The sequence below is a fragment of the Hyperolius riggenbachi genome, chromosome 6, assembly GCF_040937935.1.
Source record: "Hyperolius riggenbachi isolate aHypRig1 chromosome 6, aHypRig1.pri, whole genome shotgun sequence".
NCBI lineage: Eukaryota > Metazoa > Chordata > Amphibia > Anura > Hyperoliidae > Hyperolius > Hyperolius riggenbachi.
This window is the reverse complement of record NC_090651.1, coordinates 363,578,318-363,605,676: the sequence shown is the minus strand read 5'-3', so window position 1 is coordinate 363,605,676 and position 27,359 is coordinate 363,578,318. Positions and strand designations below refer to the sequence as shown.

The following is a 27,359-nucleotide window of genomic DNA, read 5'->3' as shown; positions in this document are numbered from 1 at the left end:
CGCCTTCTACCACGTCTGCGGGGGGAGCCTCATCACCCCAAACTGGGTGTTGACAGCTGCACACTGCATGTAAGTGACAGAACTACCCCAGGGGGAGGCTGCCTAATACTGGGGGCACATCTGGCTATCTATACTGGGGAGGAGGCTGCCTAATACTGGGGGCACATCTGGCTATATATACTGAGGGGAGGCTGCCTAATACTGGGGGTACATCTGGCTATCTATACTGGGGGAGGCTACCTAATACTGGGGGCACATCTGGCTATCTATACTGGGGGGAGGCTACCTAATACTGGGGCACATCTGGCTATATATACTGAGGGGAGGCTGCCTAATACTGGGGGTACATCTGGCTATCTATACTGGGGGAGGCTACCTAATACTGGGGGCACATCTGGCTATATATACTGTGGGGGCTGCCTAATACTGGGGGTACATCTGGCTATCTATACTGGGGGGAGGCTGCCTAATACTGGGGGCACATCTAGCTATCTATACTGGGGAGGCTACCTAATACTTAGGGAAACATCTGGCTATCTATACTGGAGGGGTGGCTGCCTAATACTGAGGGAGGGCACATCTAGCTATCTATACTGGAGGGGTGGCTGCCTAATACTGGGGGCACATCTGGCTATCTATACTGGGGGGGAGGCTGCCTAATACTGGGGGCAAATCTGGCTATCTATACTGGGGGAGGCTACCTAATACTGGGGGCACATCTGGCTATCTATACTGGAAGGAGGCTACCTAATACTGGGGGCAAATCTGGCTATCTATACTGGGGGAGGCTACCTAATACTGGGGGCACATCTGGCTATCTATACTGGGGGGAGGCTGCCTAATACTGGGGGCACATCTGGCTATCTATACTGGAGGGAGGCTACCTAATACTGGGAGCACATCTGGCTATCTATACTGGGGGGGAGGCTGCCTAATACTGGGGGCACATCTGGCTATCTATACTGGGTAGAGGCTGCCTAATACTGGGGGCACATCTGGCTATCTATACTGGGGGGAGGCTACCTAATACTGGGGGCACATCTGGCTATCTATACTGGGGGAGGCTACCTAATACTGGGGGCACATCTGGCTATCTATACTGGGTAGAGGCTGCCTAATACTGGGGGCACATCTGGCTATCTATACTGGGGGGAGGCTACCTAATACTGGGGGCACATCTGGCTATATATACTGAGGGGAGGCTACCTATTACTGGGGGCACATCTGGCTATCTATACTGAGGGGAGGCTACCTAATACTGGGGGCTCATCTGGCTATCTATACTGGTGGGAGGCTACCTAATACTGGGGGCACATCTGGCTATCTATACTGAGGGGAGGCTACCTAATACTGGGGGCACATCTGGCTATCTATACTGGGGGAAAGCTACCTAATACTGGGGCACATCTGGCTATCTGTACTGAGGGGAGGCTACCTAATACTGGGCGCTCATCTGGCTATCTATACTGGGGGGGGGAGGCTACCTAATACTGGGGGCACATCTGGCTATCTATACTGGGGGAGGCTACCTAATACTGGGGGCTCATTGTAACGATCGGTGTCAGCACACAGAGAGAATCTGATTATCGGTGATCTGCAGTATCACCAAGAATACAGATTATACCTGATTATTGATGATCTGCAGAATCACCGATAATCTAAGTATAACTAACCTCTGGACACCTTCAAAATGTGAGTGTTTGGTGCAACAGTAATAACTTTGAGTAAGACCACCCGAGGAGCAGGTGGTCTCTGGCAGTATGGGCGATACCGCCTTTTGGGAAGTACAAAAACCGTCCAACAGCCTGAGGCCTCCAAAGGGGTGGAGTCCCAGGCTGAAGGTAGGTAGAACCTGTGAGTGAGTGACACCTGAAGGTGGATGTCACTAGCAGGTCTGGAGACTATCTCTAAGGAGAGAGATAGCTCTCTAGGTCGGGCAAGCCAGGTCGGCAAAACACAGACCGTGGTCTCTACTAGGGATGCTCGGAAAATTCCGCGGAATTATGAATTCCGTAATTCCGGACGGAATTAGGTTAATTCCGGTAGTCAAATCGGAATTCCTATACCTCTCAAACGGAATTCCGCGGAAATTTTATAATTCCGACGGAATTTTCCAGAATAGCACAAAAAATCTCTCTCCTCTCCTCCTCTCCATCCATCCATATCATGCAGTAGGGAATTGCAGATTTTCAAAACAGCTTATATACCATAGCTGGGACTTGAACCCAGGACCTAGTGTGTAGTAGGTATCTGTCTTAACCTCTAGACCATGACCCACACTACATGCTAAAGCTGGCGGTAGCATAAACCATACTTCCATTATGATCAATTCGATAGAAAAAGTAGCATGATTAAGGATTTGTACTTTTTGAAAAGCATGCTTATATACCATAGCTGGGATTTGAACCCAGGACCTAGTGTGTAGTAGGTATCTGTCTTAACCTCTAGACCATGACCCACACTACATGCTAAAGCTGGCGGTAGCATAAACCATACTTCCATAATGATCAATTCGATAGAAAAAGTAGCATGATTAAGGATTTGTACTTTTTGAAAAGCATGCTTATATACCATAGCTAGGATTTGAACCCAGGACCTAGTGTGTAGTAGGTATCTGTCTTACCCTCTAGACCAGGGGTCCCCAAACATTTTGGGTTGAGGGCCGGGTCAACATACTTCAGACCGCTGGGGGGCCGGAGTAAACATAAAATGATGTAGAAGTCTTTGCGGACCAGACAGTGAAGCATACCCAGGTGACAATCTGCAAGCCAATTGGACAGCAGTGTCACCTGATGTGGAATTTGATTGGAAACCAGCAAAATTTCTGCTTTCTGGCTTCCATGTGGATGGGGGGTGCTGCACTGCTATTCCATATGTGGACCACCAATATTTAAAGATGTAGCTGACTGCATTTATAAGCAATACATTTTCTGTGTGGGGGGCCGGTAAGAAAGCCTTAGTGGGACACTTTCGGCCCGCGGGCCTTAGTTTGAGGACCACTGCTCTAGACCATCAACCACACTCAGGGCCAGGCTTTAGCATGTAGTGTGGTCAGAGGTGGGACAAGGTCCTTCAGCACCCAAGGCTGAGACAGCAAAGTGCGCCCCCCCATCCCTCCCACCCCAGCTGTCACACACTGATTGCTATTACACTAAGAGGTGCCCCAGGGCCCCCACCCCCCCACTCCCAACACCTTAATCTCTACTTATCTGGCTTGCAGTCGCTGCCATGTATCACCTTTTCTTATTTCTTTCTGCTTCAAACACAATTGGGAATGACAGCTGAATGAATTGTGCACCCCCTCCTACACTGTGCCCTGAGGCTGCAGCCTCTCCAGCCTCAGCCTTACTAGTGGGTAAGACAGATACCTACTACCATGCAGTGTGGTTCATGGTCTAGAGGGTAAGACAGATACTTACTACACACTAGGTCCTGGGTTCAAATCCCAGCTATGGTATATAAGCATGCTTTTCAAAAAGTACAAATCCTTAATCATGCTACTTTTTCTATCGAATTGATCATAATGGAAGTATGGTTTATGCTACCGCCAGCTTTAGCATGTAGTGTGGGTCATGGTCTAGAGGTTAAGACAGATACCTACTACACACTAGGTCCTGGGTTCAAATCCCAGCTATGGTGTATAAGCATGCTTTTCAAAAAGTACAAATCCTTAATCATGCTACTTTTTCTATCGAATTGATCATAATGAAAGTATGGTTTATGCTACCGCCAGCTTTAGCATGTAGTGTGGGTCATGGTCTAGAGGTTAAGACAGATACCTACTACACACTAGGTCCTGGGTTCAAATCCCAGCTATGGTATATAAGCATGCTTTTCAAAAAGTACAAATCCTTAATCATGCTACTTTTTCTATCGAATTGATCATAATGGAAGTATGGTTAATGCTACCGCCAGCTTTAGCATGTAGTGTGGGTCATGGTCTAGAGGTTAAGACAGATACCTACTACACACTAGGTCCTGGGTTCAAATCCCAGCTATGGTGTATAAGCATGCTTTTCAAAAAGTACAAATCCTTAATCATGCTACTTTTTCTATCGAATTGATCATAATGGAAGTATGGTTTATGCTACCGCCAGCTTTCGCATGTAGTGTGGGTCATGGTCTAGAGGTTAAGACAGATACCTACTACACACTGGGTCCTGGGTTCAAATCCCAGCTATGGTATATAAGCATGCTTTTCAAAAAGTACAAATCCTTAATCATGCTACTTTTTCTATCGAATTGATCATAATGGAAGTATGGTTTATGCTACCGCCAGCTTTAGCATGTAGTGTGGGTCATGGTCTAGAGGTTAAGACAGATACCTACTACACACTAGGTCCTGGGTTCAAGTCCCAGCTATGGTATATAAGCTGTTTTGAAAATCTGCAATTCCCTACTGGATTGGATGGATGGATGAGATGGATGGAAGAGGAGGAAGAGGAAGAGATTTTAAAAATTTTCCGACGGAATTCCGTATAAGTCGGAATTCCGCGGAACTGCCCCGGTATACCGTCGGAATGGAACGGTAACGGAATTTCTATATGACGGAATGCGGAATTGTGCCGGAAACGGAAATGGGCTATTCCGACCATGCCTGGTCTCTACACCCTGGAACTAGTATAGAGTATAACAGAATGATAACACAGAGTCCCTAATCTTGAGTGTGAGGTCCGTAGTCTCAACACCCTGGAACTAGTCTGAAGTATAACACAATAATACACAGAAGTAATCTGGCTCAGTGTGAATTCCCAGGTCCTCCTGGTTCTAACACACTGTAGGATCTGACTAAGGTGGTCTAGGTGCTTCCACGTAGTGATCGCAACGGCAGACAACTTGAGACTGACCAGCAGTGACTATATATAGCGCGGCGCTCTCCGGCGCCACCCATCAGCGATCAACCAATAGCCACTTGCTTTGAGGTCAGCTGACCAACCTGGTCAGTTGATCCCTCCTTGTTTGTCATAAAGGTTCTGCCTCTCAGCGCACGCGCGCGTATTCCTCAGCCTGTGTGAACTAACAGGCCCAGCCACACCAGACGCACGCTGCTGCGTGCAAACCGCTGCGCTAGACACGGAATCAGCCGCCTTGCCAGCAGTACACGCGGCGGCTTTTCCGCGTTTTATCACACTCATCTGGCTATATATACTGAGGGGAGGCTACCTAATACTGGGGGCACATCTGGCTATATATACTGAGGGGAGGCTACCTAATACTGGGGGCACATCTGGCTATCTATACTGAGGGGAGGCTACCTAATACTGGGGGCTCATCTGGCTATTTATACTGGGGGGTGGCTTCCCTAATACTGGGGGCACATCTGGCTATCTATAATGGGGCACATCGGCAGGCAGTCTATAAGTGTATGGCTGGGACAGACTTTTCAACCTATTATCTTACATTTAGGCGTCTCATCCCTGACCACCAACGTGTGAAGGTGGCCACTAACGGTCCAACTTCTAGCCAGAAATTGTTTGAGCGATCAGAAATTCTGATTGGATTGGCTGTAAATAATCTCCATTGATGGGCACAATGGATTACAAACTATTATAAAAACAGTCGTCCGATCTGATTTTCCTCAAACCAAGATTCGGATATTCTTGTAGGTTGTGATTAGATAGGAAGCAAAGATTGGTTTGTTGATGGTGTAGTGAACTATTTCACTTCAGATCAGAATATCTGATCACTCTAATGATTTTTTCACTAGATATTGACTCGTTAGAGGCCACCTTGAGATTGTTAGGTGAGCCTCATACATCTCTCTCTTCCTGCAGAGCCGGCCGGACGTACCAGGTGGTTCTGGGGGAACATGACCGCAGCACGAAGAAGGGAGGAGAGCAAGTTGTACCAGTGAACAATGAAGACATTTTTATCCACAAGGAATATAAGCATGTGCTCTATGGGTCAGTCCCCGGCCTATGGTCTCGTTCACAAGGCGACCATGACTACCAGTGGCGTAGCTAAGAAGCTGTGGGCCCGATGCAAGTTTTACAATGGGGCCCCCAAACTCTCAATACATAACAATTGATACGGCGCACCAAAACCTGCCAATGGCAACTACCATGTCAGAGCCTGAGGTGCAAGAAGGGAATGGGGAACAGTTTGTTAATGATTACCACTATTCAAAGTATCTATAGAAGTGATTATTATGAGCACAGGACCAATAGAGAGCTAATACTGTAGTTGAGGTAGGGCCCTTCGGGCCCCCGATGCGGTCGCAACCTCTGCAACCCCTATTGCTACGCCCCTGATGACTACACTATCTGTACAGTGCCAGTCCCCAGGTCCCACCCCAGGTGGGATACAAACTGCATGACGGTTGTATGATCGAGTACCAGATTTAGTGCTAGAAGGCTGCACATCCCTGACCTAATACTACAGTTGAATGGTTAATCGCTGTGGCGTACACCGCCCATCCTGGACTAAAAATGCACGCCCCGCATCCAAACAATGCAATACTGGTTTATGGAGAAAGTTTAGCTTCGATTATAGCTTGCATGCAAAATACAATTTACTGGACATCTGCACCAACGTTGAGGTAATTATCTAGAGCAGATGTCCTACACTATCTCACATAAGTTAAAAGCATATGTCCTTACCTTGGCAGCAGCTAAGCAAAAATGTGTAACTTACATTCAATATGGACAGCAGAGAATAAAGCCAGCGCTCACCGCATGGGTTGCATTTGAATGACTTATTGTAACGATTGGTGTAGCAACACAGACGTCTGATTATGTGTGATCTGCAGAATCACCAATAATACAGACGCTATACCCAGGGCCGGATTTGTACTTCTTACCGCCCAAGGCCGACTATTACCAGCCGCCCCAACCGAAACCGTATCCTACCACCTCTCTCCACACACACCCATCCAAAAATTTTTTGGCCGATGGTGTCCACTATTGGGGCTAGTGCCAAGGTCTCCATGGCAACGTGAAGTGAATCAATCAAGTCACACGGGGGAACTGGTCAATCAAGCGTCTACAGGTGATGGGCGTGGTGGGAGCGTTCCACCACACACACATAGTCAAAAGTGGCTCACAATTGGACATTGTGTGGGGTCAGCAACACGTAAAAGTGAGTCCTGTACCCACTGCTGTCTCCAGGGTAACAGCGCTGGCCAATCAATAATTAAGAAATGGGTACTGTGATAGGCTGCTGTAACGATCGGTGGGCGCAGAGAGTATCTGATTACTGGTGATCAGCAGTATCACCGGAAATACAGATATATACCAGATTATAAGTGATCTGCAGTCTCACCGATAATCCGATATACAAACTAACCTCTGTTCGCCTGAGTAGAGTGTAGTGTTTTGGTGTAACAGTAACACTAGGAGGCCTAGGCCTCAGTGCAGCAAGGAGAACTGCACGGATTCCTTCCGCAGACCTGAGCTCTCCAAGACGGGAGGAGTCAGACTGACAGTAGGAAGGAAAGTCCGAGAGTGACACTCAGGAAGAAGTGTCACTAACAGGACTGGGAACCGCCTCCAATCGTGAGGTCGGTTCTCGAGGTCGGACAAGCCAGGTCGTACACACACGGACAGATAAAGTACAAATACAGTAGGCAAAGGCGGAGTCAAAGTACAGGCAGGGTTCGGCAACGGGGTATCAGATATATCGGGGTACAAAATCAGGAGGCAGAAACAGAGTCTAGGAACGAGCCGAGGTTCGGTAACAGAGTATCAGAAATATCGAGGTACAAGGTCAGAGTTCAGGAGGATAGTCGAGGCAGGCAAAAGTCATAACAGATAATCACAATCAAACTAGTACTTTAGCTATCAATAATCTAGCTAAGTGTAGGATTACAGCTCCAGCTGGTCCCGGCACACTTAAGGATCTGACTACGGATCTGGGTGCTCCCACATATGTGATCGCACGCCAGACAAAGAGCAAGTGAACAACCAGCAGTATATATACTCTAGGACCTTTCCAGGACCTCCCTAATTGCTGGTCCAATGAGAGCAGTGGAATTTGTCAGCTGACCCCGCTGGTCAGCCGACACCCTTCTAACTGCTATTTAAACTCTGCCTCTCTGCTCGCGCGCGTGTAAGTCTGAATCTTGGTGGACTATCAGTCCCAGCCAGGGCCGGGCCGAGGCATAGGCTGAAGAGGCTCCAGCCTCAGGGCGCAGTGTGGAAGGGGGCGCAGAATTCATTCAGCTGTCATTCCTAATTGTGTTTGAAGCAAAAAGAAATAGGAAAAGGGGATACATGGCAGTGACTGAAAGCCATATAACTAGATATTAAGGTGTTGGTGAGGTTGTGGGCCCTGTGGCGCCTCTTAGTCTAATAGCAATCAGTGTGTGATGGCTGGGGTGGCAGGGATGGAGGGGCGCATTTTGGTGTCTCAGCCTTGGGTGCTGGAGGACCTTGTCCCGGCTCTGGTCCCAGCCACACCAGTACTGTCATGCAATGTATCTAGTGCGGGGGCCGCCTCTGATGCGGATTCCGCCGTTCCCAATGCGGATTCTGCCGCACTGCCTATGCGGCATGCAGCGTTTTTTCCGCGTTGTGACGCCATGCTGGACGCGGAAACAGCCGCCTTACCTTGAAAGACGGCGGCATTTCCGCGTTTCCTTACAGCTGCCTTCTGTATTCTGTACTATTTGCTGGTACTGCCCCTGGTCCTTTCATCCCCCACACCAAGTGTGTGAGACCCGGCCTTCTGTAACTGCCTGCAGCTGCTGCTATGTCATTGGACAAGGTCTGGCTTTTTGCTAGTCACACACTGTTCACAAACGTTTGGTTAACGGACTGCAGCTGCCTGTAGCACAGCACAGGCAGATGCCAGCTGGTACTAATAGTGCAGTTATCCTGACCACTTTCATTTGTTTGGACACTTGCAAATAATGCCCTGCATATAATGCCCACTGTCTGCAGGCTGCCCCTTGTTTATCTGGTGCCCTAGGCCATGGCCTATGCAGCCTTGCCAGAAATCCGGCCATGGCTATACCTGATTATGTGGTGATCTGCAGTATCACCAATAATACAAGTATAGCTGGCAGAATACAAGGTATGTAGTGCTTGGTGCAACAGTAACGGAATAGTTTTAGCTAGACCTCACCAGAGGAGCTGGTGGGCACTATTGGTACACAGCAACTGAATAGTTTGACTAAACCTCATCAGAGGAGCTGGTGGGTACAATACGAGCACTTTACCAGTGACAAGGGCTCACTGGTGAGTAGAAAGGTCAGACAGGCTAGGTTCAGCAACAGGCGGGCAGATACAGTACAGAATGGCAATGGACGGATGAAGCCTTTGACCAAGTTTTCTTTGATGTATTCCTGCATGGCAAGCTTTTCAGGCCCAGAAAGATTATATAAATGGCCCCTAGGGGGCATACAACCTGATCTCAACTCAATAGGACAGTCAAAAGCCCGATGAGGAGGAAGCTTGTCTGCGGCCTTAGGGCAAAACACATCTGCAAAGTCAGAGTACTGAGTAGGCAATCCCTCCACTTGAGGCAGGGAACACACTTGATTGTTTTCGTGCGCGTTTTCTGCACAGAAAAACTGAGAACTCATGTTAATCAATGGGCTAGTACACACTTACTGTGTTGTTCGCGCGCAGAAAAAAAACTGACATTCTGCATCCTGATTCTGCACATTTTGTCAGTTTTCTGTATCAATTACATCAGCTGCTATGAAAAAACGCGCGCGTTTTCATGCATGGAAACACACTTGGTGTGCAGAAAAAGTATGCAGAAAAACGCGCGCGGAAAACTGAAAGTCAAGTGTGTTCCCTGCCTGAACCTTGGTAGCCCATATCATTACTTTCTCCAAACCATGATGATGACAATAGGAGGACCACGATAACAACTGTCTGGAACGCTAGTCAATCTGAGGGGAGTGCTTTTGAAGCCACGGCATGCCAAGGATCACAGTGGAGGTAGCCATCTTAATGACCAGAAATTGTATTTGTTCTTATGCAGAACCCCAATCTGACATAACAATACAGGAGTCTGAGAGAAAGATCGCTTCCCCTGCAGTGGTGAATCGTCCACTGCAGTGACAACGAGCTGAGGTTCCAAAGACGTGAGAGGGAAACCAAACTTTACTGCAAAATCATAATCCATAAAATTAGCCACAGAGCCCGAGTCTATAAAGGCCTGAGTGGTCTGAACCCGATCTTCCCACGTAAGAGAACATGGGAGAAGTAGGCAACTATCCCTTAACCTCCTGAGCGATAATCCCGAGCTGAGCTCAGGGTACATCGCGCAGGAGGATTTCTCAGGCCCTGGTGGGCCGATTTGCATAATTTTTTTTTGTTACACGCAGCTAGCACTTTGCTAGCTGCGTGTAACTTCCGATCGCCGCCGCTCGCCGCCGATCCGCCGCCGCTCGCCGTGCCGTGCAGTCCCCCCCCTCCCCGACCCCTTGCGCAGCCTGGCCAATCAGTGCCAGGCAGCGTTGAGGGGTGGATCTGGACTCCCTCCGACGTCACGACGTCCATGACGTCGGTGACGTCATCCCGCCCCGTCGCCATGGCGACCGGGGAAGCCCAGCAGGAAATCCCGTTCTGAACGGGATTTCCTGCTTGCTCTGATCGCCGAAGGCGATCGGAGTGGGTGGGGGATGCCTCTGCGCTGCGGCTATCATGTAGCGAGCCCAGGGCTCGCTACATGATTTAAAAAATAAACAATTTAAAAAAATAGTGCTGCGCCACCTCCTGGGCGATATAATTGTATCGCCCAGAGGGTTAATGAAGAGCCTGGGTCACCTAGAGTGGCACTGCCGACTATCACTGAACGGTATAATTTCTCGGAAGCAGGAGATTTGGGCGCATGAGACAAGTGGACAAAAAGGGCGCCCCATTCACTCCCATTATAAATATCGTTTAATGGGCGCCGAACAGGGAAAAAAAAGGCGCCGGAGATTATTAACGTTTTACAAACGGCGCCCGGAGATTTTTAAGGTTTTATAACTGTGCTTGTGATTATTTAACTTTACAAAATGAGCCTGTGACGAATAACGTTTATAAAGATACTAAATCACTATTTGTAAAACATTTCTAAAACATTATTATCCACCCAAAAAAATTATTTACATTTTTTTATTTAATTTTTTTATTTATTAATGTTTGTAAAACATTATTATCCATAGGGGGTCTTAGGTTTAGGCACCACCAGGGGGGTCTTAGGTTTAGGCACCACCAAGGGTCTTAGGTTTAGGCACCAACAGGGGGGTCTTAGGTTTAGGCACCAACAGGGGGTCTTAGGTTTAGGCACCAACAGGGGGTCTAGGGGTTAGGGATAGGTACAGGGAGGGTTTTTAACAAATGTAAATATAAGTTTCAGTTTAGAAACAGGGAAGATTAACGTTTTAAGAATTGCCGATTTCATACACATTATTTAATGATTTATAAATTCTTAAAACACTATTTGTAAACGAAATTCTACACAATATTTCTATAAACGATAATACTGCTTATCATTTACACCACGCGCCCTTTTTTCCTGACGCCCTTTTTTGATGTACGCAATTTCTCTGTCTTGACGAGAGAATCTGGAACCATACATCCTGTCTCAGCACAATGTACCCGTTTCCCATCTTTCTTCACCTTCGTGAACCTAGCCTGAGCAACTTGCATCGGCTCCGCCTGAGGAGGGGAAGAAGCACGACAAGTCCTAACGGAAGATCTCTCAGGTACTTTACTGCGAGTCTGCTAATTTTGTAACTACCAGGCTAGCAGCTCCCATTGTGCTTTCCTGTTTGTATGGTAAGTATTTAGTTATGCATATGTTTTGCATCTGTCTGATTGCTGAGTGTGTATTTGAGCTGTATAAGTGGAGCACATGGGGTGATAAGTCATTCAGATGCAGCCCATGTGGTGATCGCTGGCTTTATTCTCTGCTGTCCAGATTTAGTGCTGCTGCTTTGGGGCCGGGTTGTGCCGCAAGAAAAAAACGTTGGTAATCCACATTAATGATATTTGTCTATGTACTTACCCCGGTATTCATTCTCACTTGAACCCTCCCCTCCTAAACCTAACCCCTCCCCCCACACTCCGAATTCCAAGCATTAACCCCTCCCCACCTAATGCCTTATGGATCATCCACCAGGCAACCTAGGCAATTCCCTGGGCCCTAGTAGGTGTTAAGGGGCCCATCTGCCACCTTATTTGACCTCTCTTCACTTCAGCTTATCAAAAAGGCCACAAGGGGGCCTTAAATCTACTACCTTGCTTAGGGCCCCATTGCATCATAATCCATCTCTGGGGAAAAAATAACTTGGGAACCCCACCAAACCCCCACCACCTCATCAAATTCACCCCCAGTACCCCAAGTGCTGCTGCTTCAGGTCTCCCTTGCCTAAAACTAAGCCTAAAACTAAGCTAAACCTCCTAATTTGTAACACTAACCCCGGGGCCCGTACAACCACTAGTTGTAGCTGATCACCCACGATCCACTATAACGATTATTTCATATGTAGCAGAGCAGGGGTACCCAAACGTTTTAGGTTGAGGGCTGGGTGAACATACTACAGACTGCTGGGGGGCCGGAGTATACATAAAATGATGTAGAAGTCTGCGGGCCAGACAGTGATGCGTTCCCAGGTGACAACCTGCAGTCCAATTGGACAGCAGTGTTACCTGATGTGGAATTTGATTGGGAACCAGCGAATTACTGCTTTCTGGCTTCCATGTGGATGGGTGGTGCCAGCACTGCTAAATCCATATTCGGACCACCAACATTTAAAGATGTAGCTGACCGCATCTATAAGTAATACATTTTGTGCATGGGGGGGCGGTAAAAAAGCCTCAGGGGGCCACATTCGGCCCGCGGGCCTTAATTTGAGGATCACTGTAGTAGACGATCAACGCGTACATAGAAAACGTGCACGTAAATTTGTGCGGCCAGTAATGCCGATAGTAAAATATCGGTATTTAATACCAATATTTTACTATAGCTAAACCTAACCCCACTCTCACACAGAACCCTCCTCCCTAATGCCTAACCTTAACCAGTTCAGGACCACAGGCTTACACCCCCCTAGTGACCAGGCTATTTTCATTTTTTAATTCAGGCCACTGCAGCTTAAAGGACTTACGAGGAGCTTGCCGCGGCTGCGCAGTCCGCATAGACAGGAGTGCAGCTGCGCAGCTCTAGGGCCTCCCTCCCCGATCCACTCGCGTCTATGCGGACTGCGCAGCCGCGGCAAGCTCCGGCGGCCATTTTACTGGAGGCATGAGAGCCCGACCCGGGCTGTGGGGTCGGGAGCCAGCCCGGGGGTCTGTTAAACAGCGAGGACCCGGCGGAACTACAAGGAGGGCGCGGAGGGGGGCGTCCTCCGAGGATTCTAAATTGATGCAGGTACTTAACTTGTTTTTTTGTTTTCACCTCGTAAGTCCTTTAAGTTGTCGTAAGTAGCTCACTGCAGAGCCACACAGCTTAGCAGTGAATACCCTCCCCTTTTCTGCCCACTTTCTGTTGGTGGGCTCTGATCGCTGGTGACATGTTTATTTTATGTTTTTATTAATTAATTAATTAATTAATTTATTTATTTATTTATTTTTAATAAATTGCTGAAGTCTCGTTTTTCACCTCTTTTCTTCATATAATCCTGTTCTGCATAAATGCCCCAATAGATTCGCCGCATCCCCGCGGCAGATGGGTGATTTATTACTGTTTTCACAGCCCTGCAAACCTCCGCAGCTTTTCTTCCTGGAGAGGCAGAGCTTTCAACTGTAGCTCTTCCTCCTCCGCAGTCAATCTCTGCGGATCGCCGCCTCTCACCGGCCCTCTCAGTCTTCTTTCACTGAGAGGGGCGGGGAGGAGGCGGAGATTGATTGCGGAGAGGCTGAGCTACAGCCTAAAGCTCAGCCTCTCCAGGAAGAGAAGCCCTGCATGTCAGGGCAGCATAATCTACGACCTGCAAAGTCGTAGAACTTTGCAGGTCAATTACACAGCAATAAATCGCCCATCTGCCATGGGAATGCAGCGATTCAAGGTGGGCATTCATGCTAAACAGGAATTTATGAAGAAAGCAGGTTAAAAAAAAACGAGACTTCAGAGTCTCTTTAAGCTTCGCCCTCACAAACGACCTGTCTGACTCCTACCCCTAAACCCTCCCACATATACAAACTACCTGTCTGACCCCTAACTAGCCCCCCCTCCCGCACCCACCACCTGCCTGAATCCTAACCCTCCCCCCCTCACACCACCTGCCTGACCCTCCTCCGCACACACTACCTGTCTGAAGCCTAAGCATCCCCCCCCCACACACACTATCTGCCAGACTCCTAAACCCCTGCACACACCACTTCTCCCCCCCCCCCCCCGCTCACACTACCTGCCTGACTCCCCCCCCCATACACACTACTTCTCTGCCCCCCGTGCACACTACCTGCCTGACTCCCCCCCCCCCCCCCCCTGCACACACTACCTCAAACATAACCACCCCCCACACACACTATCTGCCTTACTCCTACCCCCCCCCCCCCGCACACACTACCTACCTCAAACCTCAAACATAGCCACCCCCCACACACACTATCTGCCTTACTCCTAACCCCCCCCCCCCCCCGCACACACTACTCCCCCCCCCCCCTACACTACCTGCCTGACTCCTAACCCCCCGCACACACTACCTGCCTCAAACCTCAAACATAACCCCCCCTACCACACACACTACCTGCCTGACTCCCCCCCCCCCCCCGCACACACTACTTCAGCCCCCCCCCCCCCCCCCCCGCACACACTACCTACCACAAACACAACTATCCCCCCACACACGCTATCTGCCGGACACCTAACCCAAACCCCGCACACACCACCTGCTTAATACCTAACCCTTCCCTTCCCTCGCACAATCTACCAGCCTGACGACTAGCCACCCCCTTCCCCCCCCCCCCCCCCCAAGAAAAAGGGGAAAAAATTAAGTTCTCTGGTGCCGCCATCGGTGCCCATAGAAATATCGACATTGAAATGTAATTTGGGTGCCTGATAAATAGCGGGTGCTGTACCAGGTAACTTCCAGCGCTAGTGGGCACCCAAATTGCATGCTTCTGCCTACTGTCGGCACCTAACTCCCTGCTTGGGTGCCCGATTACCAATTATTAGCACAGATGTCTAGACACCTTTTAGACATATGCCTGCCAATCCTCATGTCCAAATGATCTCATCCGTGTATGATCTCCCAAAGCATGTGCGGGTTTCCTCCGGGCACCCCAGTCGGTGACCTCACCGATTGCATTCAGCACTGGTCCGTGACATTCAATAGGCTCTAAATAAAGTGCAGGGAATTTAGCAGAAGCAGAGACGGGAAAAGGTCCTCCAGCACCCAAGGCAGAGACACCAAAGTGGGCCCCTCCATCCCTCCCACCTCAGCCATCACACACTGATTGCTATTGGACTAAGAGGCTCCTCCTCCATCCCTCCCACCCCAGCCGTCACACACTGATTACTATTACACTAAGAGGGCCACAACCTCCCCAACACCTTAATCTCTAGTTATCTGGCTTGCAGTCACTGCCATGTATCCCCTTTTCTTATTTCTTTCTGCTTCATACACAATTAGGAATGACAGCTGAATGAATTGTGCGCCCCCTCCTACACTGCGCCCTGAGGCTGGAGCCTCTCCAGCCTATGTCTCGGCCCGGCCCTGCGGTGACCTCACCGATTACATTCAGCATTGTGACATTTAATGGACTCTAAATAAAGTGCAGGAATTTATCAGAAGCAGAGCCGGGAAAAGGTCCTCCAGCACCCAAGGCTGAGACACCAAAGTGGGCCCCTCCATCCCTCCCACCTCAGCCGTCACACACTGATTGCTATTAGACTAAGAGGGCCACAGGGCCCACAACACCTTCATCTCTAGTTATCTGGCTTGCAGTCTCTGCCGTGTATCCCCTTTTCTTATTTCTCTCTGCTTCAAACACAATAAGGAAAAGATAGCTGAGTGAGTTGTGCGCCCCCTCCTACACTGCGCCCCGAGGCTGGAGCCTCTCTCGCCTCTGCCTTTGCCCGGCCCTGAGCAGGAGTAAAGCTATTCTATCATACAAATGAGTGACTGTTGGTGGATTAATGTGATGTTTCTGTCCTCTCTTTACAGATATGACATCGCTCTCATAAAGCTGTCTCGTGCGGCTGTACTAAATGACCAGGTGCAGTTGGCCTGTATACCTTCGGCCGAGGAACTGCTGGCCAATAACTACCCCTGTTACATCAGCGGTTGGGGAAGCCTGTCCAGTATGTATGAAGGGGGTGCAGACTGGGGGACGTATGAATTTACCATAAGGCACTGTAGGCAGGGGCGTGTCTAGGTTCCTGGGAGATCCGGGGCACCAAGAGGGAATGAGTGTGCGGCGCGCCTCGGCGGAAAATGGGTGTGGTCGTGCCATGTAAAGTGGGCGTGGTCATAGGTGGGGCCAAATGTACATGAACATAGCAGTGGCGTAACTTAAATATATTCAATAGGCAGTATTTCACATATATAAGCCCCTCACCTGACTTCTGTCTTGTCTACGGCTGGCTGGCCTGTGCGCTGTACTCGGCTGGCGGTTATGCTGGGCTGCCAGGCTGGTGGTGATGCTGTGCTGGCCTGGCTGGTGGTGATGCTGTGCTGGCCTGGCTGGTGGTGATGCTGTGCTGGCTTGGCTGACGGTGATGCTGTACCAGCTTGGCTGGCGGTGATGTTGAGCCAGCCTGGCTTTGCTAGGTGACTTGCTGGGGGCTTTGCTGGGCTGGGCAATTTGATGGGGGCATTTTGGGGGGCTTTGCTGGGCTCTTCTTGGCTGTATGTAGATATCTTCCCCCAGTATAGGTTAGATAGGTAGGTGCCTCCAGTATAGGTTAGATAGGTAAATGCCCCCAGCATAGGTTAGAGTTAGATAAGTAGCTGCCCCCAGCGTAGGTGAGATAGGTAGCTGCCCCCAGCGTAGGTGAGATAGGTAGCTGCCCCCAGCATAGGTGAGATAGGTAGCGGCCCCCAGCGTAGGTGAGATAGGTAGCTTCCCCAGCGTAGCTGAGATAGGTAGGTTCCCGCAGCGTAGCTGAGATAGGAAGGTTCCCACAGCGTAGGTGAGATAGGTAAATGCCCCCAGTGTAGGTGAGATAGGTAGGTTCCCGCAGTGTAGGTGAGATAGGTAAATGCCCCCAGCGTAGGTGAGATAGGTAGGTTCCCGCAGCGTAGGTGAGATAGGTAAATGCCCCCAGCGTAGGTGAGATAGGTAGCTGCCCCCCAGCGTAGGTGAGATAGGTAGACGCCCCCAGCGTAGGTGAGATAGGTAGCTGCCCCCCAGCGTAGGTGAGATAGGTAGCTGCCCCCCAGCGTAGGTGAGATAGGTAGCTGCCCTTAGCGTAGGTGAGATAGGTGGCTTCCCCAGCGTAGGTGAGATAGGTAGCTGCCCCCAGCGTAGGTGAGATAGGTAGCTTCCCCAGCGTAGGTGAGATAGGTAGCTGCCCCCAGCATAGGTGAGATAGGTAGCTTCCCCCAGCGTAGGTGAGATAGGTAGCTTCCCCCAGCGTAGGTGAGATAGGTAGGTTCCCCCAGCGTAGGTGAGATAGGTAGCTTCCCCTAGGGTAGATTAGAAGATAGGTAGCTGCCCCCAACGTAGGAGGCGGGAGTAAGGAGGCTGGAGGGGGGGAGTGGGCAGTTAAAAACTCACCTCCAATCTCCGCAGATAGGTAGGTAGCTTCCCCCAGTGTAGGTGAGATAGGTAGGTAGGTTCCAGCAGCGTAGGTGAGATAGGTAAATGCCCCCAGCGTAGGTGAAATAGGTAGCTGCCCCCAGGGTAGGTGAGATAGGTAGCTGCCCCCAGCGTAGGTAAGATAGGTAGCTGCCCCCAGCGTAGGTGAGATAGGTAGCTGCCCCTAGCGTAGGTGAGATAGGTAGCTTCCCCCAGCGTAGGTGAGATAGGTAGGTTCCCCCAGCGTAGGTGAGATAGGTAGGTTCCCCCAGCGTAGGTGAGATAGGTAGCTTCCCCCAGCGTAGGTGAGATAGGTAGGTTCCCCCAGCGTAGGTGAGATAGGTAGCTTCCCCTAGGGTAGATTAGAAGATAGGTAGCTGCCCCCAACGTAGGAGGCGGGAGTAAGGAGGCTGGAGGGGGGGAGTGGGCAGTTAAAAACTCACCTCCAATCTCCGCATGTACAGCCTCCAGCTTCTTCCGCCTTCCTCCCCAGCGTAGTTCGCATTGGTAACAGGGCCCCCTGTGATGATATCACAGGGAATGCTGTAACCAAGGTGACGGACGCCGGGGAGGAAGTCAGAAGAAGCTGGAGGCTGTACATGCGGAGATTGGAGGTGAGTTTTTAACTGCTCGCTCCCCCCTGCCGCTCCGCCCAGTGCCCCTTCCTGCCAATCAATGGATCCGGGGCACCATGGCAACAGGTTCCAGGCCGGTGCCCTGGATCAAAGGCCCTAGTGACGCCGATGACTGTAGGCACATGCCTAAAGGCGCCTGATGATGAAAAGGCAGCTCACTCCCCTCCCCCAGTGCCTCCCTCCCTATGCAGAACTCCAAATGCTGGGGGCATTTTGGGGGGCTTTGCTAGGCTGGGGGCTTTACTAGGCTTTTCTTGGCTGTATGTAGATATGTTCCCCCAGTATAGGTTAGAAAGGTAGGTGCCTCCAGTATACTTTAGATAGGTACAAGAGAGGTTACTCACCCTGCTCTCGACATTCCACTGATGAGTTCTCCCTTCAGTCGGGGGCAACTCTAGCTACTTAATAGTGAGGGTACCTGTGGCTACATAATGCTAAGGGACACCTGTATCTATGATGGGCAATGGAAGTAAGGGAGTTTATAGGTTCATGGAGGGCCAAGTCTAGGCAGGGACGGATCTAGACCAAGTTTCCCCAAGTTGCGCCTGGGGCAAGGTCAGGTTTTGGCGCCTAAACTGCCATTCCCCATCCAAATTTTGCCGCCTTTTTAAGAATTTAAAAAACTGCGCCTGGGGCAAGAGACCCGCTTGCCCCCCCTAGATCCGTCCCTGAGTCTAGGGGGTGCCAGGACATCTGTGCCTATAGGCTCCTGTGAGATAAATCCGGGCCTGTCTATACTTGAAATAAGAAAGAGGGACATCTTAAAGCGGACCTGAAGCCACAACTTCATCTCTGCTCTAAAAGATACAAAGCAGCATAATAACCTTTAAAGAAAAAAAATGTATTTGTTACAGCTGGTGAAAAACCTGCAATAAATCTCCAGTGTGTATACTTCCTGCTTTCAAGGAAGCAGACATAGGGTTAACATCCTGTGTATCTAAAATTAGCTGGTCTGCCGAGGCAGCCAGCTGACACAGCTGAGAGATCAAATTACAACTTTTGCTTTAAAAAAGAGTAACACTGGTCTTTTGGACCATTCATTGTCCTTGATTAGAACTTTAAAATATATATATTTGCTTGCCTAGGGCACCATTTCACAATAATCCATCTTTGGACGCACAGGGGGGCACAGGTGGCACTGGGGAACCGAAGTGGGCACAAGGAGACAGAAGGAGGCACAAAGGGCACACAGAGGGAGACACAAAGGAAGACAGAAGGAGGCACAGGGGGACAGAGGGACACACAGGGAGGCAGAGGTGGCACAAGGAGACAGAAGGAGGTATAAACACTTGTGAGGGTGTGGCTTCGTGTAGGAGAAGTGGCTTGAATTGGGCAGGGGTTTAGTTCAAGGGGCGTAGCTTAATCAGGAGGACCAGGACCAATGGAACTCCAAGCACTGCCCTGCAATGCCTATGTCTTAAAACTCCCCTGGTTGTGGTGCTGAAGCGATAAATGTAAGTTCTAGAAATATCTGCTCTGTATTCCTTCTCCACAGCCGGCGGGAGTGACACAGATGTTCTCCAGCAGGCCCTTCTCCCAGCGGTGGACCACGCCACCTGCAGCCAGAGGGATTGGTGGGGCTCTACTGTCAAGGCCAATATGCTTTGTGCCGGGGGAGATACCAAATCTGCCTGCTATGTAAGCTCAGCCCATTCTCTGTCGAATTTCATAAGACTCCTGCTTTACATTCACTTTTTTTTACATTCAAGTGTACTGCTTTTGATCTCAGTCGGTAGAACTTCTTGTGCTGTAAATTCTTGGAATGCTTTCATTTCTCTCTACTAGCTGAAAATGCAGAAACTATAAGCAGAAGTCCTTTGTTATTGTCTCACACTGTCCCCTATGGAATACACAATACAACAGTGCTAATTAGAAGCAGGGAACTGTAACAAATAAGAAATAAAAATGTACTAAACTAAATTGGGTTGAAGCTCTTGCAAGCCTCTAAATCAATTGGCTGCTGAAGGGTGAAAAAGATCGGTTGTATAGAAAAAAACAGAATGTTTATTTATTGTGTTATTTTGAAATTGAAAAATGTGATCGCGTTATTTGTTTTTTCCCCCATTATTTGTCGATCAGCCACATTGGTAAATTCAGATTTTTATGGTCCCTTTCACACTGAGGCAGTGCGGTGTGGTAACTTTACTGCACCCCACCGCAACCTACTGAAAGTCTGTGGGGGAGTTCACGCTCCTGACGTTGCGGTACGCTGCGCGTGAAGTGCCCTAATGCGCGTCCATACCTAAGTTACCTTGCGGTGACCTGCGGCAATCTGCGTTGGACCGGAAGTCATATAAGTCTTTGGCAACGTGCATGTATTAAAAAAAACGCTGCAGTTTCCAGCCTCATGCATGCGCAGAAGCATATTTTAACAATATACTTCTGCGCATGTCATCGTTTGGCCAACAGGAAGTGAGTGCCACTTCCTGCTTGGCCGGATGCCAGACGGGGATTACCGCTTCCTATTGCAGTAATCCCTGAAGGCATGTTTTTGGCGCCAATCTGCAGTGTGAAGCCAGCCTGAGAAAGTTGAATGGTGTAGGACAGGGGTCCCCAAACATTTTGGGTCGAGGGCCGGGTCAACATACTTCAGACTGCTGGGGGGCCGGAGTATACATAAAATGATGTCTTTGCGGGCCAGACAGTGAAGCATACCCAGGTGACAACCTGAAGTCCAATTGGACAGCAGTGTCACCTGATGTGGAATTTGATTGGAAACCAGAGAATGACTGCTTTCTGGCTTCCATGTGGATGGGTGGTGCTTCTATATGCGGACCACCAATATTTAAAGATGTAGCCGACAGCATCTATAAGTAATACATTTTGTGTATGGGGGCCGGTAAAAAAGCCTCAGGGGGCCACATTCGGCCCGCAGGCCTTAGTTTGAGGACCACTGGTGTAGGATATATTGTAAATTTCTTGATTTAAAGGATAATGGTGGCCACACGCCATATATTTTTTTTTTTTACATTTCTTTTCAATTCAAGATTAACAATCACATTTTTTTCTGATTGATTGTAACACTTAAAAAATCTGACCAATGTACCACATACGTGTGTTCAATTTTTCTCTAATTATGAAAAAAAAAAAAAAATTCTGAAAAAAATGCTTTTCTTTTCATCCTTTTTCTAGCACAGGCGATTCTTAAAATTAAAATCGCCCACAGAACGCTTGTGCAATGAATCTATGAGAAGGTCCATATCAGCGCGGTTCGTGCGCTGTGCATGCAGCAAAGCGGTGCCTGCACCATTTTTGGGCGATTTTTGCCTCAATGGAAGGTATAGGAAAAACACAAATGCTCACAGAATCGCTTTGTGCAGCGATTGCGTTTGCATTTTTAAAAATAAATACATTGTGTTTGTTCCTTTCTGGGTCAAAGAGTTCACTTCCTGACTTGCGTCAGGGAGTGAATAAAAAAAAAACGCTTCGGAAAAGCGCTTTCAAAAGCGTTTTTCACAAAAAAGCAACACCCAGCCAAGCGCCGCTAATCAAAAAAATTGCTTCAAAAAAACCCTAACACAAACACTAATGCGAGCGGAACGCAATGTGAACGAGGCCTTACATTACACAATGGTCAGTCTACCACACACCATACAATCTTGCAAAAAATTGATCAGAAATTTACGCCACTCCCAATCGAGAGAAATTGAAAAAACAAAATTAAAATCCGACTGGAATTTTCACTTGAATAATAAAAAAAAAAGCTTTCGATTAATCTGTAGAGTAATTTTTATCAAATTGCTGTAAAAACACAATGGGGGAAAGAGGCGCCCTGGTATGATAAAAGCATCTAAAAACAGCTTAAAAACGATAAGTAATGTCAAGTAGCTTACCTCAATGACGAAATCTCTGTAAGTAATACAAAAGATTTTTATTTAGCACAGGCAACGCGTTTCGCAGGTCTGAGCCCGCTTCCTTAGGCCAATAGCAGTGCCAAATGATAAGAACCAAGCCAGCAGAGAGGCTCCCTATGCTTGACTAGCCTAGATGGGCTAGTCGAAAACCTGTCAGTTCTGTCAGATTTTAGCTGCTTAGTTTTTTTGTTGGAGTGGTCCTTTAAAGCTAGCGCGATTGTTTGTGGTTATTCCAGGTGAAAATCTAGTGTGTGTGCTGGTCTCCCACGACGTTGGTGACCTGATCAAGTTGGATAATACTCACCTGACAGCAATTGTAGTTCTCACTGCAGCTCATGGCGGGGTGCCTCCTGTGTGCCCCCCTCCCCCTTTCCATAGGACAGAACTGGCTGTCCAGAAGAGATTGCACTGTGCCCATAAAACTCTTCCACCCATCTGACCTGCCCTATCCTCCTGTTACCGCCTCTCAGATCTCGCTGCTGAGGACTGTAGTGAAGCGGCGCAGGCGCGCATGTGCGAGATCTGAGAGGCAGAGAAGGAGGTATATAGGATACAAGGGCGGGGCCAGACAGGTGAAAGAGGCGTGATCAGGGCCGGATTTATACTCGTTACTGCCCAAGGCCACTGCCACCAGCTGCCCCCCTTCAGTATAGATAGCGAGACGACCTCTCCCCCCTTCCCTCTAGTATAGGTAGCCTGATGACCCCTCCCCTGTCCCTCTAGTATATGTAGCCAGATGACTCCTCCCCCTTTCCCCTCTAGTATAGGTAGCAAGATGACTCCCTTAATCCCCCCCCCCCCCCTTTCAGTACAGGTAGCCAGTTTGCCTTCACACTGCAGCAGCCATCAGTGACACTCATTTGTCCACTCGTGTCCAGTGCAGAAGCTTCCTCTTCCTTTCCGTCTCCAATTCTGCCCAAGTCCAAAGCCACTGGCCATAATGTAAACGTGCACAGAGAGCAAGGTGGCTGCTGCACAGACAGCTAGCAGCAGAGTACCCAGGTCAGGCGCTCGCCTGATCTCCCTGCATTGCAGCATTTGCAAGCTTGCAAATGCTGCACCATTTTAGCCTGCTGCTTTGGTGCCCTTCCTCCCGTGGTGCCCTAGGCCATGGCCTGGGAGGCCTTGGCCTAAATCCGGCCCTGAGCGTGATCTAATCTTCCATACTGCTCTGATAAACAGGGAGAGCTGACCAGTCCACTTAGGGAGAGGGAGAGCTGACCAATCCAACCAGTCAATCGTCTGTATACTGTTATATATTGGGTATCAAATACAGTACAGCGCCAGTATCTGTTCATACAAAGCACCAGTTTATTATTTTTATTTTTTTTATTTGGTGTGTGTTAGAAGAAGGGTAGTCTTATACAGCTAGTATATCCCAAACCCTATATTTTAAATGGAAAAGTTGGGGGGTTGTCTTATACGCCCAGTCGTCTTATACGCCGGAATATACGGAACGTACAATAATATGTGTCAGTATCTTCAGTGGTAGTCAGCAAAGTCTGTGTGCGGAGTTCCCCCTGTATTGCTGCAGGTTTCCTCCGGGCCCTCCTATTACCCCCAGGGTCCCATAAACATACTGGTAAGCTAACTGACAGGTCCGATCATTTATTTTGATTGATTTTACGATCACTTCTATATAAAATCGATCAGAAAAACGATGGGAAAACAGATCAGACCTGTTGGGAATAATCAATTCGGCCCATCTATCTGACGGGAAGTTGCATGGTGTGTGCCAGGCATTAGTCACTGCAAATGAATCGGACTGACCCCTTCTCTTCTGGTTTCCAGGGTGACTCTGGCGGGCCTCTGAACTGCCAGGCTAGCGATGGTAGGTGGGTCGTACATGGCATCACCAGCATGTTGCCCGCCTTCGGATGTAACGTTCTGAAGAAACCGACCGTGTTCACCCGAGTCTCCGCCTTCAGCGACTGGATCAATGACGTGAGTACTACAGAGATACTACAACTCCGGGAACAGTGCTACGCTGGTGGACTCCAGTGTGCACCCAGTGTGCACAGTATAAGCTGTTACTTAACCACTTGAGGACCGTAGGCTTACACCCCCCTAGTGACCAGGTTATTTTTTACTATTTAGGCCACTGCAGCTTTAAGGCCTCGCTGCATACAACTCAGCACACAAGTGATTCCCCCCCCCCCTTCCCTTTTCTTCTTTTCTGCCCCCCCACCAACAAAGCTTTCCATTGGTGGGCTCTGATCCCTACCGGCGTGTTTTGCTTTTTGTTTTTATTTCTTTCTTTTTTTTATATAATAAATTTCACTATTTTTTAATTTATTTTCTTATACCCCTCCCTCTCCCTGGCAGCCAATCCCAATGATCAGCCTATGAGAGCCGATCGCTCTCTGAACCTCCTAGGAGGACAGCTGTGTCACTCGGCTGTCCCCAGTACAGTGCTGCCGTAGATCGCAGAGCTGTGCAGTGTAAATAGACAGCTGCTGGGAGACTGATGATGGAGCGGAGCATCGACGCGCGCGCAATCTTCTGCAAAACACGCGCCAGGACTGCACGCAAATTGGTGTTAGGCGGTCTTGGGCCTGCCGCTGTGTCCACGCCAATTGGTGTGGAGCTGTCTTTAGGCAGTTAAAGTGAACCTGAACCGAGTAAAATTATTTAAAACTAGCTGATGGCCCGGCATTGCTCGGGTAGCTGATTGGCAATGGCTGTGGCTCCACCCCCTTTTCTGAATTTGAACCCTAGTCACCCAATGACCAACTGTACCAGGTTTGAGGCTTGTGCCATTAACCGTGCAAGAAGGACAGCAAGGAAATATTCCCCTTGAAAAGAAATAGGTGAATTTTGATTGGCTTTTGTAGGCTCCACCCACTTTCCTGAATATTAATCCCAGTCACCCAGTTACTAACTGTGCAAAGTTTGAGAACCCTGCCATTAACAGTATAAGAATGGCTGCTGTTTACATTTTCCCAGTGAAATTTGTATTTGTCTCCGTCCACGTTTTAGTTATGGGAATAAAAAGTATCCTATATGTTATTCCAGGTAATGTACTATGTGTTTGCCAAATTTCATTCAAATCCGTTCAGCCAATGTTGCGTGATTGAGTAACAAACCTCCAAACTTTCGTATTTATAATATTAGTAAAATAAACACTTGATGTAGCTGCTAATGAATACTACATACTTACCTCGCCATCAGTTCCTCTCAGAACCTCACCATTTTCTTCTCATAACGATTTCTTCCAGTTCTGACAAGATTTTGTCAGAACTGAAATATATCAGTTGCTGTCAGTTATATATCAGTTGCTGTCTAACTGTAAGGGCAACTGATGAGCAAGGTAATGTCCATGTTTCCCTATGGTTCAAGTGGGCGATATTACAATGTGCTGACCCGCAAGCTGTTACGGGGTCATCACCATTTTCAAAATGGAGGATGGAGATTTCCATCGATCACAGTGGACACAGGAGAGGAAGACATTGAGGAGTAGACTACGCAGGAGGTAAGTATGACGCGTGTATGCTTATTTTGACTTTGACCTTTAAATTATTGACCGTCGATCTAAAGGTAAAGTTGCATGGTCTGTACCATATAAATTTTGGCTAATTAGCCCGCTGTAATTATTCTGGGAGGTGAGCTTACACTTTTTATAATTTTAATTTTTGGGCACTTCCTTCCTTTGTAGCAATTAGTTCTCCTCATTATACCTCTGTTGAGAAGAAAATGTATTAGTGACGTCGTAGGCACAACCGCCGACTTCTAGAACTCTTGTGTCCCCCTCCCCATTAGATTGTACGCTGACAGGGGCAGGGCTCTTTTGTTCATAATCAGGGATGGTCAGAAATGCTGATTACCGACTCGGGTAGCAGGAAAAAAGGACGCCGGCTGAGGGTGGACGAAGCAGAAAAAAAGGGTTAACAACATTAGAAAATTAAAGTTTTTGACGTATGTTATCGTTTTAGAAGATTGCAACGTTATAGTTTTTGTCATATTACTTTGTTTGTATGTACTGATTTTACGCTATAAAATATATTATCATTTCTATGTGTGTAAGGATGTTTGTGCAGGGCGAGTGGTTAGGCACCACCAGGGGGAGTGGTTATGGTTAGGCACCACCAGGGGGGTGGTTAGGGTTAGGCAACACCGGGGGGGGGGGTGCTTAGGCACCACCAGGGGGGGTTAGGGTTAGGCACCACCAGGGTTTAGGGTTAGGCACTACCGGGGGGTGGTTAGGCACTACCGGGGGGTGGTTAGGCACCACCAGGGGGGGTTAGGGTTAGGCACCACCAGGGGAGTGGTTAGTTTTAGGCACCACCAGGGGAGGGTTCTGTGTGAAAGTAGGGTTGGGTTAAGCTGTATTGTTGAATTATGTAACAATTTTTAAAGTTAATATCTTTTCGTTTTCATCTCCTGTCTGTTTTAAAATGGTATTTATCATTAGCCAATTTCGTTAACAATGTTTACCGTTATTGAGATTTCATTATCCACCGGCACCAACTTATTATCAAGCAGGGCCTTTTTTCCTGACTCCCTTTTTTCATGCATCCCCCAATTCAGATTTCCAATTTTGGTTTTCCAATTTCTGAAGAGTCTTTTTTTGGCCAAGTTTTGCATTCTTTGATTGGCTAAACAATTCCGAATTGCCTCCGCATTCTCTGATTGCTCCAATGCTTCCGAGTCCTGGGATTGGGCTAAAATTACCGAGTTGTGGTAATGCGGTATTTCCGCAGAAATCCCATTTCCGAATTCCATTTGGAAATGCCGATTTCCGATCGGAAATGCAGAAATTTCAATTCCGCCAAAAGCGAAGGAGCATCCCTATTCATAATACTACATTAGTCTCTATAATAACTGTCTGCCAATTCTGTATTATGTACCAGTGTCTATATTTGGTGTACACCATTGTCTGTACCCTTGTTTGTTTCTTACTGTGTACAGCGCCATCGAATATGCTGCCCATTATAAATTATTATAGTAATTCGAGAGAAAAACGTACCCACTCCCGCGAGGCACTCCCCTCAGAAAACAATTTATATTTCCTTCTATTGTAAAAGCTAGTGCATGTAATAATCCAGACTGCCGAAAACTGCACTAAACACAACTTGTTTATCTCATTTCCATGTCTTCACAGATCATCAGTAAGAACTGAGCGATGACGGCCACATGGAGGCGCCACTGATCCCACTGCAGGTCTCCAGCCCAAAGCAGACTAAATCACTGTCTGTATGTCCTGTATTGCTTCTTCCTGTAATAAAGTCATTGATTCTCATGAA

The 27,359-nt window shown here is 48.4% G+C and overlaps 1 protein-coding gene across 1 annotated transcript in view; it reads left to right on the top strand.

The window, feature by feature from the left end:
* The window catches only part of LOC137522271 (proproteinase E-like), a 97,976-nt gene extending 70,617 nt beyond the window's left edge, over positions 1-27,359 (top strand). Inside the window, exons 3-8 of the mRNA XM_068242299.1 lie at positions 1-69; positions 5,775-5,903; positions 16,052-16,188; positions 19,758-19,900; positions 23,908-24,060; positions 27,218-27,359. The exon at positions 1-69 is cut by the window's left edge and continues 26 nt beyond it. Of these exons, the coding sequence (XP_068098400.1) occupies positions 1-69; positions 5,775-5,903; positions 16,052-16,188; positions 19,758-19,900; positions 23,908-24,060; positions 27,218-27,235 (649 nt within the window). The 3' untranslated portion in view covers positions 27,236-27,359. The remainder of the gene's footprint in view (positions 70-5,774; positions 5,904-16,051; positions 16,189-19,757; positions 19,901-23,907; positions 24,061-27,217) is intronic.